Consider the following 18,804-nt stretch of genomic DNA (forward strand, 5'->3'; position numbering starts at 1 on the left):
TAAAACACTTAACATTAATTATCATCTGTTCGTTCTGAAAAGGACACTTATTTAAATCTCTAAATGATATAGGATACTTTAACATACAAACTTGCCATTAAATTTTTTGGCTTTATGGATTAAACATATTCTTATTTTTAACCATCTACGTATGAAGCTCTATTTTCAGTCATATCTCTAATTTTAACATCTGTTTAATAAACACCAGGACCGCTGATAGGGGGGACAAAAGAGTCAACTACCCAGTTAACTGGGTGAACGAAACCTGGTTATGCTGTAAAGCCCGCAAAGCACCTTTAGGCTATATCTTCCTTTAATCATAAAAAGCATAGTTTTTGGCTTTTCTTAGCATAATAATTTGAGTAGTAATTAATATATATTTGTTACTTTATAGATTTAATAGATATTTGTTGTTACTTTATTAACATGTTTACGCTTATACTGTGACCTAAAACGGCTGCTGCTATGATTTTACCTTTTTTATGAGCTCGTTGCTGTACTAATTTAGGATCTTCCTTTTAATAAGTTCTTAAAAACGTTAAAAACGAGAGAGAGAAAGGGGCGTGACGAGGATGTTTGCCCTGGGGTTCGTGCTGACTCTTGACTCTGCTGATAAACTATAATAAATCATTTTGCTATAACTAACTATAATAAATGAGTGACTTACTATTTAACCAATTACTTTGCTATTATAGAAATTATTTAACATAGCAACACTTACCATTTTCTATAGAATATTCACTTGAAGTATAAAGCATACCATACGAATAAAATTCAAAACACTTTGTGGTTTAAAAGTACATCCTCTAACCTAACTTTCTCCAAGTGATAATCAAAACGTCTGCAACTACTTAAACTATACGTATCATCATCATCAACTGGCGGGAATTTCGATTTAAAGTATTCCGTGGAAAACCTCGAAAGACAACTGGGAGTACTCCGAAATTGCTGTTCCTCTTTGTTCCATTAGAGGTTGTGGTAGGAGCATCCTGTAGGTCCTTTTTTATTATATGGCTGGTTTTCTTTTCTGATGAGGTTCTCTGATGATGACAAAACCTTTTCGAAACGTTGTACATTTGCTGTTGTGTTAAACTTATATTAAAGTTTTTCTTCATTATCCATTCAAGCCGTCTCCAACCATTATCATAGGTAGTGCTTATCATCATCACCTCTATCTTGTCTCTCCATTGCATGACCATAAGTTTACCTTTATACATGGTAATATCTTGTCCCTTTTTTAGCTTTGCTTTTCATGCTTCCTTTGGAATTCCTTTTCGATTTTGTCGCAAAGTTCCAATTACATCTCTCATGTGGGAAACTAAAAATCGAAAAGAGGTGGCGAAGAGTAAAAGTTATCCATTGCAAGATAAAAGCCCTTCTCTAAATGGTCTGTCATTACATGCAGGACGACTTTCGTTGAATGATTAAGGTATTCAGGTGCAATTTCAGTAGCAGAAGGAGGAATTTGAAGATCTGTTCCCTTTCCAGTGTAAACTTCGAAGTTATACACGAATTCTGTGCTTGATTCACAAAGAAAGTAGCCCTCAGTTCTAGATAGAGCACGCTTTAGATCTTCCATCTATACATCTTCCATCCTAATCTACCCTTCCATAGAAGTAAGCTCTCATCTATGCATATATTCTTTTCAGGAAAATATGCACTCCGAAAAGACTCCTTGTATAAGTTTAGAAGATCTATAATTTTATATAATTTATCTGAAGAGTCTTTAAAAGCAGAGAAGTGCAAGTGTTGTAGGAGAAAGAGAAATCTATCTTTTGTCATTGTTTCTCAAAAAAAGTGTTGCCAACACAAGATCCTTTGAAAAATTCATCTGAAAATCGGGCTTTTTGATTAGTCCCATCAATAACAACATTGCATCGAGTACACGCATTTCACTAACGTTTGTGTTTTTCAAATTTTGTAGTCTACTTTTTTCTTCAATAATCATGAGATGAATTTCTGTTTGCAAATTTCATTAGCATACGCATGAGTTTCCGAGACGATTTTTGATATTATTTCAGCATTTTGAATAGATTCAATAATCTCCAAAACATTATCAGGCTGGTTTTCTTTATTTTGACACCCGAATCTCCACTAGAAGTATAAAAAAAATTATTTAGCTTCCACTATACTTGCGAAGTACTTGGTACATTTGTTTGTTTATTATCGGATAAATCATCAATTGTGACTTCATTAGTAAATTCTTCTTCACTATCAGAGGATAAATCTAAGCTTGATTCATTGCTTTCACAAAGGTATTGGCGAAGTTCTTCATCAACAATAACCCACTTTGCCATTTCAAGGGAGGAGAAAAATGTTGAAATGACCCTTTCCAACTAAATAGCTTTTGAGCATTGATTGCTTGGAGGTAGGAATGCCGGTCTGATACCCTGACTCACAGATAAAACTGAGTTGCCATCAATCAAAATAAAACTGAAATTCTCGTCATATGCATAGAGTTATAGTTATAAATGTGCGACTGACGGATATTTCCGTCATTCGCAGCAGAGCCATAGAACTTCAATGACGGAAATATCCATCATCCGCAGTTAATTGGTTAATGTACTGCTTAAAAGTTTTTATCATATCTAATGTTTTCATAAATATTGAATAAGATAGCCGATTATGTTTTCATGATTTAACCTACTGATTATAATTTTCGCTTCTATATTTAATCATAGTTTTTACATTTCCTGAGTTTCATATGCAAAACCACTTTCCTTTCTATGATATATATATATATATAACATCCTGAAAAGGACGCTTATTTAAATCTCATGTTGACCAATAAAACTTTAAAGGGTTATTATTGTAGGAAATCGTTTGAGAGATTGCTTCTTGCTGACTGAAACTAACATTATATATCAGCTCTTTTCGTTTCTATCTCAAGGTCATTAATCTACCAATTTTGCTACAATTGAATATAATAAATGAATGACTTAATGTTTAACCAATCGCCTTACCATTATAGAAGATAATTTGTTATATATACACGCCTGTTTCTATTTATGCTTAATGTGAGTGCTATGATTCAAATAGTTAAATTTAGTTAATTTTAGAAGTGATAATTTATCACAGGTTTGTTTATATAACTATTTTCAAATCATACATTGTGTAGTTCGGTTGTTGTGAATTGGCGATTGTTATGATATTGCGTCATGTTACTTGAACCTTCTAAGTTTTCTCGTTGTTTTAATTGAGATTATTATATCATAATATTTTATAGTGTGTGTGGAACATTCTGGGCCACTTTCAGGATATAAATATAGATCCAAAATGTAGTTTGAGTTAGTTAGATAGATTTAGACTGCATGATTATGAAGCCAGTCATAAAGAGCATACAGTAACAATTTCTAAACTAAAATTATCACAAATTGTATTTTAATAACAGAGTAGAGAATAATCTGTCTCGTCAATTGTGCTCAAAAGAAATTGAACCAGTTGACTTTGACGAAAAAGAGACAATTATTCTAAGCTCTGTATTGTTTGTGGTTAAGCACTGAGCTACACAATGAGCTCTCTGTGCTCTACCCACCACAGTTATCTAAACCCAGTTTCTAGCATTGTAAGTTTGCAGACAAACCACTGTGCCACTGGGGAGCTAAGCTATGGATATAACTTTGATTACCAACAGTATAGCAAACATCTGTATGTACATTTGACTCGTTTGAATATAGTATTTTAAAATAAGTAGACTGTTTGCTTTTTGTTTATTGTTGAAGTTTATTGCCAACAAATCACAGACACCTACTGTAAAAAATCTGGTTTATACATAAAACCTGACATATTTAAAATTCATTTGAAGTACAAAACATACTATACAATTAAAATTAATATAACATTGAGGTTTTATAGTACAGACATAACCAAACTTTCTCCTGCAATAGACACTAAGAAGTCACGCACTCGCTTAGATTCAAAACCTCTGCTAAGCTCGATAAATTGTGATTGCTAGGAAATACAAAGGTTGTCACTTGGCCTTTCCTCTCTTAAATCTTGTCTATATATATACATTGAACCTCGGATAAATATGAAGAATGCAGCCCAAATTGTAAGAAGGGTGATACTGATATTTCTTTTATATTATGTCTAAACAATTATACCTTGAAGAAGTTAAGCTATATATATAGATAGATAGATAGATTTTGGTGAAAAACAGAAAGTAGTAACATAGAAACAGAAATAATTTTCCAGTGTACCATGAAATAATGAGAATTTCAGTAATCTACATTTAGCTTTTTTATTCTTATGTAAAGTGTATGAATAAATAAATTTGTTTTACTATATCTTCTTCATTGTCAGAGTTAAAATATATTGAACATACAGCCTGTTTTGGTTGTAAAGTATATTCTGTTATGATAGACATTGTACAATATATATGATGGATTTATCAAATGTGAAAGAAAATATATGTATTTTTTATTTTCTTGTGGACAATATCAAATATCATAAGAAACAACAAATGAAATATTTTGTGAAGAACGTTTTTTATTGTTATCACAGTTATTTTACTGATTTTTTTTGTTGTTGAGATCTTTAAAGGTAGGATACATGCACATTATTTTTGATAAACCTTGAATAAATCCGCCTTTCTCTAAAGTATCCCATTGATATGCCTTGATAAATTTAACTGTGTTACTCTTTGATTAAACATAGATTGAACAATAAATTTGTTCAGTCTTGTCTAAAATATAACCATACACATTCATCATAATTGAACGTGTTACAAGAATAATGAGCTTGAGTAAGATCGTCGATTTTACATGCTTCACACTTTTCTTTCTTCGGTACTTGTAAAATAGGGTACACTTGTTCAGCATATATATTAATATGAAATTATTTTAACTGATTATTCAACTTTTTTCATTAATATTTAAGTAGCTGTCAAAATGAGAAATCTGTGCGCATAAGTTCTACCATTCTGAAATTTATAAAACAAAGAGAACCATATAACATGTCATATCAATACCACAATAATCAAATCCATATGTAAACAAAATAAAAAGGATATTGTTAACACATACAACACGAATTACACGATTCCTTTAAGGAAAAAATCTTGTTCAGTTATGCTGTGTACAGCAACACAAATGGTTGGGATCCACTGATTAAATTCCTTCAATTCTGTTAAGAAAAAGTAATACCTTCCTTGGTTGGATATAGTTTTCCTTTACCAAAGTCCTTGAAATGCCGAATATGAATATTCAAATTATTCTCATAAGTTGATAGAGTGATGTAATGGTCGTTCCCAATAGGATATGTATGAGATGAATAAGGTAATTATTCACGTTGTATAATAGTAGAGGAACCTAACTGAAGCTTTTTTCTATTTTACTGTTTCTTCTTCTCTGCTGGATTTGTTATTTTTGGTAATGTCAGCAACATTTCTTTTCTTTTCAATAGACTAAAACATAACATAGTATATAATCAGTAAATTACAGCAACATTATTTATCAATATAATAGATATGACTGAACAAACATCACTATGCCACAGAAACACAGAAATTAGATTTATAAGCAAAGAAATATATTTTACAATATACTTACATTTAAGGGCTGGTTAATCATTCTTTCTTCATGTAGTAGAATTTCATCAGTCTGATCATTAGTGATGAAAGGGACAGAGTATTTATATTTGAAAAGTGACCCAAATTTGACTGACCTTTAGACTGGTTGTTGTAAGCTAATATTAAAAATTATGATATGCCTGAACTTGTGACCGATTTCTAGCACTTTAATCTTAATTTATTGTAAATTAAGGTTGAAATACAAAACTTGCACTCTATTATTTATAAACAAAGTTTGTTCTTGTTATTGATTACACTGGACAACAAAACATTTGCCACTGGAGAAAACTCAAGGTAATTTTATGGCACTGATTTCAAAAATGTAGTCAGAATTCCTCTATCACCTCTAGATTTTGACTTATTGTAATACCTCAATATTTTATCAGCACTACGTGAAATATCATGCAATCAGATTAGTACAATAGCTTTATGTTGCAAAATTAAGCTTACTTGGACAGTTTAATGGGTAAAAGGCATACATTTTTGATAACTTCAAACATTGACTGTATTGTATTGGTGTAAAATTCCAAATATATTGTTCACATATGTTATTTTTTCGATATAATTGATGAAAATTGCACCACTTTTGCTTCATTACCATGCTCACCTGCTTCACCAAAGAGTTACGAAACCTTCACCTACACAGTTTACTAGAACATTCGACAATTTCATCAAATGAGCATAAAAGGTGCAGAGTCAGACACCTCAGTTGCCTCTCACTCATTCAGTTGGTCACTTTGACTTGCTCCATGCACAGTCAAAACAAAGTCTGATCTTCTTCCTTGCATCATACCCACGATATAATCAAAATCTGCAAAAATTTGTTTTTTTAAATCTTTTAAGCATCATTTCTAAACTTTAAGCTCTTTCATATTTTTTTAGAAAATCATTTGAAATGCTGGCTGCCTTCAGTTCAAGTAAAGTCCGAAAGAGCAAAAATCATCCAAACAGTTTCTGCTACATTTGTGTAAAATATGCTACAGCTTCACGAAGGAAAAGCATCATACACACAAGGTAAAGGTAGCTTACTGCCACTACTTTGGGTGTAAAATTAGTGATCAAGAAAAATATTGGGTTACACATGTGTGTTGTACAGTTTACACATCTAGCTTGACACAGTGTCAAATATGCAATATGCAGTTCTCATAACTTACTATTATTTTTACAAGACAAATGTTTCTGGATATTCTTGCAAAACTAAACAGCATATTAAATACCCAGACATTGCATTTGCAATAAAACCAGTACCTCATGAGGATGGTTTCCTATTGCCACATCCACTCACGAATTGGGAAACAGAAGAGTTATCCTGAGATGAATACAATAAATCATCTTCCTCAACGTAAACTGCCTCATCTGATCACACAAAAACAGATAATTATATAATTCGTGACTTGTCTCTATCAAAGCAGCATGTGGAACTTCTTGGCTCTCGTTCACAGCAATAGAATTTATTAACTCCAAGAATAAGAGTTTCAATTTACCAAAGTCGCCATCAAAATCTTGCTTTTCACAACAGTATGCAAGATAATTTGTGTTTCTGTACAAATGTTGATGCAATAATGGAAGAATCAAGTACTGAACATCCTCGGGAATTGAGACTTTTTATCGCCTCATCTAAACCTAGTCTGAAGGCTGAACTTTCGAAGGATGGGAATATTAAGCCATTGATTCCTGGAGCACATGATATGAACATGAAAGAAACTTATGAAAGCATGCAGATTATACTTGAGGCCATCAAATGTGATCACTATAGGTGGTACCTTTTTAGTGATCTAAAAGCTAGTGTACTCCTTCTAGGCCTGCGAAGTGAGTATAAAAATAAATATATAGTTAACCACATAGGCGACATCACTATCGAAATTAAAGAAAAGGTTAAACAATTGCTACTTTTTTATATTTTTATTTTAAGAGGATGACGTCTCGAGCTAGTGCTCTTCATCAGACCATACAGCTTACAACCTTGTTCGTACACTATACTAACAGACAAAAAGTGCTAACTCGAAACGTCATCCTGCAGAGTGAGTATACCAAACATTGTTGCTTTTGTGTCTGTAGGATAACCGAGGTGATTAACATCTTTCAAAAAGAATGAATGGTCAGTGATAGAGAATTATATGACAGGGAAATACAATATTCAGTATCAACCTTTAGTGAATCTTTAAAACGTGTTTTTGCCTCCACTTCATATTAAACTAGGACTTATGAAAAATTTTCTAAAAGGAAAGAACAAAGATGGTAATGGTTTAAGATATCTGTCTGACAAGTTTCCAAAACTCATTGAAGCAAAAACGAAAAGAGATAGCTTTCTTGGGCCACAGATACTGGGAAATGCTGATGGACGATGATTTTGAAGCAGTACTCAATTTATGAAAACATTAGATATGAAAAAAAACGTTAGTTTCAGTTAGCAAGAGACAATATCTCAATAAAGAAAAGAAAACAATAATTCTTTATGTTTTATTGATCAACTTATAAAGGTAAACATGAGATTTAAGTTAGGTCCTTTTCAGGATGTTACATATATATAATAATTATAGAAAGGAAAGTGTTTTGCATATAAAACTCAGGAAATGTAAAAACGTATGATTAAATATAAAAGCAAACACTATAATCAGCACGTTAAATCAAAAACACAATCAGCTGTCTCAATCAATATTTATGAAAACATTAGATATGATAAAAACTTTTCAGCAGTAACATTATCCTCCTATAGAAACGCATGTAATATATAAATGGAAAATTAAACACAAGTTGAGACAAGTTGAAATCTGTGTTATGTCTTATGGAAGTATAGAAACACCATCTACCTTTGAAAAACACACAGAATATGCCTAGAAAGACCATATAGAAACATTACCAGCTTTTGTAAAACATATGTAAGTGAAAAATATAAAGTAACATGTGTAAAATTAATTATTTTGTAAAGAACAGTGAAAATCATAGTTATATGAATAGCATATTTAAACCTTAAGGTCAAACTATTGATATTTAGAGATTTGAAAAGTTTAAGTCACAACTCTTTTAATATAATGTAAACATATTTCAAATACCTTGTTCAACATTTGTTTCTAGCTTGTACATTTAATCATCTAGTCAGCCCAGATGTTTTAAAGTTAGATAGACTAATTGGCCTTAGGCTGAACATGTTATAATGAGTCAGAATGAAATGTCTCCATGGTGTTAATGCGTGTAGTAGTCCTACGAATTATGGTAACATTGTCCTTAGTAGCATCATCCGCCTATAGTAACACTATTCACATATAGTAGCATCATCTGCCTATAGTAACACTATCCACATATAGTAGCACCATCCACCTTTGTAAAATGTATGTAAGAGAAAAACTATAAAGTTGATAAGATTAAAAGAACAGATGTGGCCCTAGCAACATGCTCTCTTTTGAGTAACACTGAAACTATGATGTCACGTGACATCTCTTAGCAACACTCTCTGATAGCAGACAACTTCTGTCGTCAAGTGATATGGCAGCATGACACTTTCCACCTCTCATGGCGACCTAGCAACACACCCTCTGATGTCATCGTCTCTGGTGTGTGGCACTATGACATCATCGTCTCTACCTTTTCCCCACTTTCAATTGCTTGGGTCGACACACGTGTCATGCAATGAAACAATCGGGGTAACAACTAACGCTAAAAAAAAGTCAAGTTATACTGTTTCATCACGATTTTACATTGTCACATGACTATTTGATTTGCATATTCGAAACAATTTTTTATATAATGTACTCAACTTTGTAACTTTAGACACATAAATCTGAATGTGTGGTCTGTTAAAGAATTATTTGGTCAGATTTTTTTGGCTGGAACGTTAACCACATATATTTTTTTTTCTTGCAACGATTTTCACCATTTCTAAATATTATCAGTTTGAATCTCCAACATCCTTACGGAATAGAAAAAAAACTAATTTTCCATGTGTTTATAGTATTAACGTATTTTAAGTTGATCTGACCAGCAAATTACATTTTGAAATTTCTATTTTTAGGTTATTTCAACTAATATGACTTTTTAAACCAAAGAAATAATTGTACTTTGTTCTTAAAATCACAATCAAAATAATTGGTTATTTATTGCCCAACATGAGAATTATTCCATGACATCTGCAAAATGTGGTTTGATGGTTCTTGCTATTATATTTAAAATACAAAGTTATTATGAGTCAGCTAGAGTTCGATCTTATAGTAATTATTTAACAGTCCCTGATATCTCTAATAAAACTGTGACCAAATTAATTTAATTTCTTTGTTCTTGGAAATATACGACAACTGCCTTTTAATCCTCCTTTCTTTGTGATTCAAGTTATTCCTGAGAATCTAACCTAGCGACTTTTTCCGACCAAATCGATATCTATCTCCAGCTAGTTTCCACCGGTTTTTCCATTGCTAGTTATTATTTCGAACTGGATGCACAAGTGATTCTTGCCGACACTGGTTTTCGTTATCATTATATGTTAATATAGATTTAGATTTACGACTTTTAAGTAGAAGAATAAAAAGATACACTACAACTGTTCTAAGTATCATATTATTTCTAGGGCTTAGTTGAAATCTACGGTTTGCAAATGTGAGAGATTTTATCTCCAACCAGGCCTTGTAGCATCTTAACAAAGGAGATTTCAGCTTATATTTTGTATTTTTGATATGACAGCGAGCCTGTAAATAGGTATATTGTGTTACATCATGACATCTACAGCGTAATTTGGACAGTTTTGACCTGGATTCGTCACTCTGTTCACTCATTTTTAGTTCCAGGAAACGAGATAGAAACAAACACAAACTATTGTAATTATTTCATTTATTCGTGTTCGAATTGCTTCGTTACATTAACGAACAAAAGATATAAGGCAAAATCATGTCATTCGTCATGTTTCAGGTTGCTGAGTAACAACAAGAAACAACAGAAACAGGGCAATCTATGAAACCTTCTAATAATTCTGTTTCTCCGTTTTCGGTTACAGGTAACATTAACGAACAGAAAGAAAACAAATAATACAGTCTTGCCTTCACATAATTTTTTCCTGTTTCAGGTTACTAGGTAATAGCAACAAACAACAGAAAGAAGTCAAACACTGAAGTTTCGTAATCTTATCACCAATATATAGTAGTTGGGTAATATATCAATCATGACCCAATAAATTTTCATATGCAATGTAAATCTTAGCTGCCCTAAGAGACAGAATGAAAACCATAATATATATAGTATTGTAAACACACAGATGAATATGGTACTTGCAGTCCTTTTTGATTGTAAGTCCACGTTTGATAGTTCTTCTTGATTATTTTTCTTATGCTGTGATTATGTGGAGGTAGTCCTAATGGATCAAAATATTCTCCTTTTTCATTTCGACCAAAGTAAATACAGACCAAGCAGCTACCAGTTTTATGACTTGGATCCAGGTTGATGATGTAGATCTGGTGCAAGATCAAAGGCAAAGAGTGTGCATCCTTCCGAGCATTCGTCATACCCTATATCAATTCCTTGATCTTGAAATAATATTTCATAGCTTCGTGCATACAGCTCAGTTTCAAAATCTGGCTGTAAAGGTCGAGTGGGAATATGTTTTCCATCAACGTTGATTGCCACGAACTTTATACTGTAATGTTTGAAATTGTATGGATTTTTCTTCATAGATCCATTAAAAGTGTCATTATCAACACATCCTATAACAAGACGTGTAGATATTTGACCTTGAAAAGCATTATCAATAGATGCTTGTACGTTTCCCTGGGGAATTGAAAACAATTTACACATTACATATTTCAAAGGATATTTAGCTGCACCTTTCTGAAATGCTTTAGCATGTGACAGAACGACTGTCGGGCTGATCTTGACTTTTGTAGCATAGATGGAAACGTGTTGTAGTAAAACTTTGACATAATACAAAACGAATCTTTACTTTGTATGAGACGGTAATTCATACTTACACCATTAGGCAAGAACTTGTTCTGTAAAAATATATCCGAATGTAAACGACCAATCATGTCGACTGTTTGACTACCACGTGTATCTATGTGTCGATCTTTGATTTCGTCGTTTTCGCCATCATTAAAATCTAGATAATCAAAATTGCTTGCTGTGTCTTTTATCCATATGGATAATGTCCAATGACTTCTCTTAGTTTCACTATTATAACTTAGTAAAGTTTCTATGTAGGCCTTACATGCATAAAGGATGTAAGACGAAGAAATGAGTTTATCAATAAGTTGTACATCTACTTGAGAAAACAGAGAATGAAGTAACAAGTTTACAGGTGCAGAAGTATCTTCATCCTTTTGTATATCAGTACCATCAGGCTTGACAATATTTGCCTTTACATGAAGATATGATTGGGCTACTGATCCCAATATAGAAGATTCTATAGATCCTCTGTCAGTCACTGAAGATAAAGGATAATATTCAGTCCACTGACCTTCCTCAATCACTATTTGTGTGGGAGGGAGAGAACATAAGTCTAGCTCATACTTTGTACACTGACAGGACTTTTTATGTTGTAGGAGAGTCATGATTACTTGTCGAAAAAGTCTAGAGTCGATGTTCTTCATCAATTAACTTTAGATATTCTGAACACTGGAGTTTCTGTTTCTTCTTTTTATTATGTAGAACTTCTCCAGCCAGATTCTGGGTTCCTTGTATTTCTAGCTTTTACAAAAGGTTTTCCTCGTATGACATCTGTTGTTAAATTTATAGCTGATTTAATTGACTGTTTTCCTAAAGCTAATTCCCCTTTTTTCAGAAAATTATGGCTGAATAAAATAGCTTGCTTAAAACATCTCCCAAACTGTGACCTTGGCGCCATTGACTACCAGCAAAATATGGTAATCCATTTCCCACCTGGTAATCGTAATATGTGTCATAAACTCACTGATCGTTATTGTAAGGTACTTTCATGACGACGACAGAAGTGAAGTGTAATGATGACTCTCCCATGTTCAAGTGGTATACGGTGACCCATGTCTTCCTTTATATCTATTTCAATTGTCTGAAATCTCTTTTTAAATACAGATCTGTAATGAGGTTTCGTAAACGTTTCAGTGATCGTGTCTCCATTAACGATTCTTAAGTGGCATATGTGCGTCTCCGACAATACCAGGTTCCACAATATCTGAGAAAACAAAAAGTGAATAAAATCCTTCATATACATTGATAGTACTTTTGAGCTATAGTGGGTTCTCATATTATATGATTATTCTAAAATCCTAGTATTACAAATAGTACATGATCAAATAATACAGAGTGTCTTTCTTTCTTATTGACACTTACAATTCTGGTGAATGAATCGTAATCAAATACAGGATATGTGTCAGATTCTAAGCTAACTCATCTAATCTGTTTAGTATTCTAATTAAATCTTCAGGTTCTTTGTAATGACCAGGTCTAATATAAATGATTTTATTGTGATCATCAGAGGTAGGTAATAAGCTGATCCAGCTTGTACCATCAGGTACATTATGCCAACTTTGTGTATACTGTAGTTCTGCCAAGGCAACTTCCCACGATCCTTCATGGTTGATAGACCTCGGAAGATGAGTGATATAGTTTGTCAGAGTATTATCAGCAAAATAATTCTTAGAACTGTTTCCAGGTAACGTCACATACAATTGATCCATGTTGAATAATGAAAAACAGAGTTAGACATTTTAAGACGGCAGACGATACAGATCTGTTTGAGGAATCCGACTATTAAATTTATCAGGATATCCTTTCCATTTTACAAAATTTACCACTTCCACGCTGACGTAATATTTCTTCAACAGCATAGACCTCATCAAGCGACTTTATAACTCTTTGTAGTTCCGATTCGTAAAATGTCCCATTTAATTTTTATCCGAGATAGTCTTGCAGTTTATACACTGGTGAATTTCTCTCTATTATCTGGTAAATCGTAAGTATTTTGTCTGTCCATTCAGGCATATAACCTTTCTTAAACTGATGCTTCAGTTTACTAATACGTACTTGGCACCTACATTGAACGGAAATTTTACTTTAGTGGATGGTTTGTAAAGTGTTTTCTACATCACAGACTGATTAGTGATTGACATCTACTGGTCTGATTTTAATGCTGAGATGATACAATGATTATAGACACTGACCAGATCTATCAATACAGTGATATATTTATATGTTCCACGATGAGTAAAGTAGTGCCACATTACAGTTTTAAGAATGTGATTAAATCTTTCTACACTAGGTGCTTTTGTTTCGTTATGTGTAGAAAAGAAATGAATGCCTCGTTCCTTGAGATATCGTTGAAAGAGACGATTAGTAAACTCTGTCTCAGCATCGGTTTGAAGTTTACAAGGTTTTCGACCCTGTTTTAAAATTTGTTTGGAAGATTTTACAAGTGTTGTACCTTTCTTATCTTTGAGTGGGCCAACCCATGCATATTTAGAAAACACGTTGATACACGTGAGTAAAAACTTAAACTGATTGTTATACTGACTTAAAGAGGTCCACCAAATCAGCCTGCCATTGTTCGTCGATCTCTAAAACGGTAACTCAATTTCTCGAAATTTATTAACTGATTAACTTTGGGGCATCCAAACAATTCCAGATTGTAACAAGTAATTTTCAACAGACTTGTCAATATCTCGGATTTCACTCTCTCCCCCTTTGTATAAAAGTTGTAAAATTCTCTCTCAACAGTTCTTTCTCACAGGTAAGTATAGTCGATATTACCAAAATACTGTTACGACAGCGGAAGTCACGTGACCCTGGTAACACGTCATGAGATTCTCGAAGGATCTTGACTTTTCCTGGCAGCTCTAGTCTTTTCTAGGCGCCCTCTTTTATTGTATATAAACCCGGCAAATAAAGCGGAGATAGAAAGCAGATAGAGAGATATAGAGACAGATAACTGAATCAAGCGAGCCGTAGTGACCGTAAGTGAAGTGCGTGAATCATTGTGAATTATAGCGTGTGTTGAAGTTAAAGTGACTGTGGAAATTCTGTGTATTGCAAAGTTGTATTGAGAAAGAATAAACTAGTTTTATTTAAGAAAGGACTTGTGTCGCTAAAGTTCCTCGGGAAGAATTTATATCGGAAATTAACAAACAACCAGAGACGTAACAATACTATGAATGTGCCGTGTCACCCAGTTACATTGAGGACGATCAGCATCTGATATTTACTTGAAAACAGTTGTTTAAACAAAAACATGTTTATATATCCAGTGACTAAACATTTAAATGCAAGTTCCTTAATTACATATGGCTTATCCTTCAGATAAAACCCTTCTACTTCTACTACAGTTGCTGTCATGTTAATAAATGGATATATATTCAGTTAAACAATATGTTTAACTTACTTTGGTACGTACACTATAACTTTATCTTCAGGAAAAAGTCCGGTCCACAGACGGTTCTGTTAAAGCGTTTGAGGTTTCAAGTCAGTGAGTAAGTAACGATATGGTTGTCTCGTTGCAGCTTGACAAGCTTCTTCAAAATATTTGATACCCAATGGAAACATTTGTCTTGCTAAAACATTCAACTGAGATTTGTCACTGACATTTTTGAACAGAATATTATATTGAGAATTTAAACTAATATTACACATTTCTCTACCCTGATGAAATAGCTTCTGTACAATATAAAGCACTGATAAATTCAAATGGTGACTTCCAGGTGTAAAAAGTTGAGACACTTGTTTATTTTCTCCACTTTCACTCGTAAGATCTCAATGATAAAAAGATTTGGCTTATCACACTGTAAATAATCATGAAAATATTCAGGTAAGCCTTCGACAAATTTTATGCTGGGAATGTTTTGCATTATTTTTGTATACAATGGTTGAAATTCACCATAAAACCATACAATGATTTCAGGAATAGGATAAATCACTTCACGATGATACATTATAACTTAACTTACAAACTGTGATTCACCACTTCCTGTCGGACCTGACACTAAACAATGATGATACATTAAAACTTTACTTACAAACTGTGATTCACCACTTCCTGTCGGACCTGACACTAAACACGTAAAAGGGTGTAGTAGACGGTTATCTATCTTGAACTCTAATGAGAAAAAATTTTAATGTAACTCACCTTATATAGATCATGTTTGAGCACATTTAGGAACCACCCCCAACAACAGTCTGGAAGGGTGTGTCGTTTGGTGTAAACTGAATGATAATTCTTCTTTTCTTCTTTGTTGTAAATGGTCTGCATTTTAAAACTTCTGCAAATCTTCTTATTGTTAATCACAGTTATAGGAGACTGAAAAGGACTGAATATATCAGTTACCATACATTTTATTGATGAAAAATTTATTTTTTCACTGTTGATAAAATTAAGGGTAAACCCTTTGCTCTTACAGCATAATTTTTGATCGTTGTATAAATAACCGTAGTTGTTTGGACCACCACTGGCCCACAATGTTATATACTGTCTATCCAGCTCGTCTGTAAACTCTCCAAGATAATCTCCTAGAGGTGGATCATTAGATTTGTCTGAAATGTAGACAATACTGTCTGTATTATAATACAAAATAGACGAACCTAACAGAAGTTACGTAAGTCAGATATGATTTGTCCTCAGACATACCCCAACGATGCCAGAAAGAGTTAAGACAAAGTTTTGCAAGTGACCTTCTACTGGATTAAATTCTATGTTTTCAGGGGTCAGTTGCACTCCTTCCTTTTCAGCATACTGTTCAATACATTCCTGTTTTGCATCTGATGTAGCACAGTAAGAGGGCCATCCTAAACTTCCCTGTTTTATTTTTAGTAATGTGTCTATATAATTTTTAACAGTTGTATGGATCTTTCAGGGAAATGGTAAATTTCATAAATCTGTATTATCTTATAGTTACATTCGACTGCTTTCTCACCTCCTCGGTAACCCATGTGCTGATAAAAGCTCTCTCATCATCGAAATTATTACATGATGGTGATATTCTTAAATCGTCACACGTTTTACAGAGGGAAGTCAATTTATCGTTACTTCTCAGAGGTAATACAGGATGATAAAGTTTCCTCAGGGCTAAAACTTTACATTTAATGAAATCAAAATATTTATTTAAAGTAAAAAAGTAGTCGTTATAATTGTTGGATGTCAAACAGGATATTCACAATATTTATTAGTCCATGGATATAGAGATGTGAAATCCAGATACTTGATTTTTCTCATTCTTTTATATCGTATAAAAGTCTTGTAGCATTAACTCTTCCTCCATAGAAGGAGTCTCGTACACCTAGGCAAGGAACTACTGTGTGGTCCCTAAGAAAATTCATTAAACCAGTGTCATTAGTTCTCAATTTCTTGAATTCATGCTCCCATATTATTACGACTTTGTATCCTAGACCTTCCAGTTATTTTTGTTTTTCAAGAGTACGATTTCTTATAAACCACGTGGGTGTATTTAAAACTATATTCTTTGTGTCAGAATCCTAACATTTATGAAACCCATGATAATAACAACCGTACAACTCATAGATGGTGTTTTGTTCCATACAAAAACCGCCTACCCTATAATTCAGGATTTGTTTCTCACCACCATTAAGTGCATGTTCAATCTTTACCCCATCAGATTTTTGCATATTGCCTAACCATTGAATACTTACTTGACTGTAGTTGTTGGTCGTATAATATTCATGGTTAGGTATTAGAGCTATTGACTATAGTGGTATAAACTTACTTCTGTAAACAGACATGCACACAGTAGCAATCGTCGTATACCTAAATGGGTCTACATCACAGATTGCAAGAATCTCATCCCTGAACTGGAGACAGAACCATTGAAGTATATCTACACCTGTTCAGCAGTATCTAAAGAAACATAAACAATTATAAATATAACATTCAACAACAACGAAACACAATTAATAAGAATCAATATTGATAGTTTTTATTTTTTCAACAAAACATTTTTATACAAACAACAAAACAAAATTAACAATGATAGTTTTTTCTTACCTGTACATCTCATCTTAGAAATCACATATGTACTCATTTTCTCGTCGCTGACAGTGCCAATCCAGAAACTTTTGTCTTAAGGGTGCTGACATTGTGTCAAGAAAGTAAAAATTGGCATCTGGGATAGGTCCTCGACATTCCCGATTTGACTTGATGTTGAAAAGATGAGGGAAATATCATTTCTGCAGTTCTTCTGATCGTAATGTTTTGGAAACAATGACAAAGACATGGGTATAAAATTGTAGCTGTCAGTTATCTTTATTCCGAGACTTTTGATGGTCATTATCATGATTTTTCTGCCGTTTACAATAATCTCAGGTTTTATCCCTTGATGACTAAGATAATTCAAAATAAAGTGACCATCAAAACCTTTCATATTATGTGCTATAGCTGTATATTTCTTATGTTCTTTTGAAAATAAGAATTTACAGAATTTGTCACATGAATTATATCTTTTGAAAACGTTTTCCTTACCATTAAAATCATCGACCACACAGTAGTTTACGTGATGAATCCCTGTTTCTTGATTTGTTTCAAAATCAAAAAATTAAAATTTATTTGGCGGATCTTTGACATCTTTGTCTTGTAAAAACATAAATGGTTGTTTAAGACATATGATTTACATCCTTCACAAATGTATTCGCCACAATGATGAAATTTAGGATTACATTTCTTTCTGTAAATAATGACAAAACAATTCTTGCACTAGTAAAATTTATCACACGAAGATTTCGTTTCTCTACCATTCATTGATTTATGTCGATTGTAACAGATTCTACAGATTTACAAAATCTATTACAATCGGAACAGACAACAGATTGACTTTTGAGACATTCATTACTATAATAAACGTTACAGTACTCTGAACAATAATGTTCATTTAACTCTCTAAATATGAGCTCGGTCAATTTGACCCACCACGTGACCTTTTTGTACTCGTTTAAAGTCTTTGTACACTTAATATTTATAACTCTCAATATAGTGCGTATATCTTCACGAAATTTGGCAGTCTTTCAGTTAATATTACAAGTCTTTCACATACAAATAAATCATATTTCTTAGTTGTTACATATTAGAATTTCAAATAGTCTGAAATTGAGTTAACTTGTAATTTAGATTTAGTAGTTAAATTGTACTTTAGATTTAGCAGTTAAATAAAAGCCGATATATAGTCAGTTTATGATATTTGCCAACAAGATTGATACACACAGTTTTCTTTTTTTAAACACAAATACGTGTTAATATACACACAACAATATAAATTACAATAACAGTTATTACAAATAGTTATTACGAA

At 32.8% G+C, this 18,804-nt stretch overlaps 2 protein-coding genes across 2 annotated transcripts in view; one reads left to right on the forward strand and one right to left on the reverse strand.

The window, feature by feature from the left end:
* Positions 1-2,297, reverse strand: part of LOC106465579 (metabotropic glutamate receptor 8-like) — a 65,015-nt gene extending 62,718 nt beyond the window's left edge. Inside the window, exon 1 of the mRNA XM_022393507.1 lies at positions 2,133-2,297. Coding sequence (XP_022249215.1) covers positions 2,133-2,297 — 165 coding nt within the window. The remainder of the gene's footprint in view (positions 1-2,132) is intronic.
* A 10,660-nt stretch (positions 2,298-12,957) lies between these two features.
* Positions 12,958-18,804, forward strand: part of LOC111087302 — a 14,346-nt gene continuing 8,499 nt past the window's right edge. The window contains exon 1 of the mRNA XM_022393506.1: positions 12,958-13,000. Within this exon, the coding sequence (XP_022249214.1) occupies positions 12,958-13,000 (43 nt within the window). The remainder of the gene's footprint in view (positions 13,001-18,804) is intronic.

Source organism: Limulus polyphemus, unplaced genomic scaffold, assembly GCF_000517525.1.
Source record: "Limulus polyphemus unplaced genomic scaffold, Limulus_polyphemus-2.1.2 Scaffold1990, whole genome shotgun sequence".
NCBI classification, from domain to species: domain Eukaryota; kingdom Metazoa; phylum Arthropoda; class Merostomata; order Xiphosura; family Limulidae; genus Limulus; species Limulus polyphemus.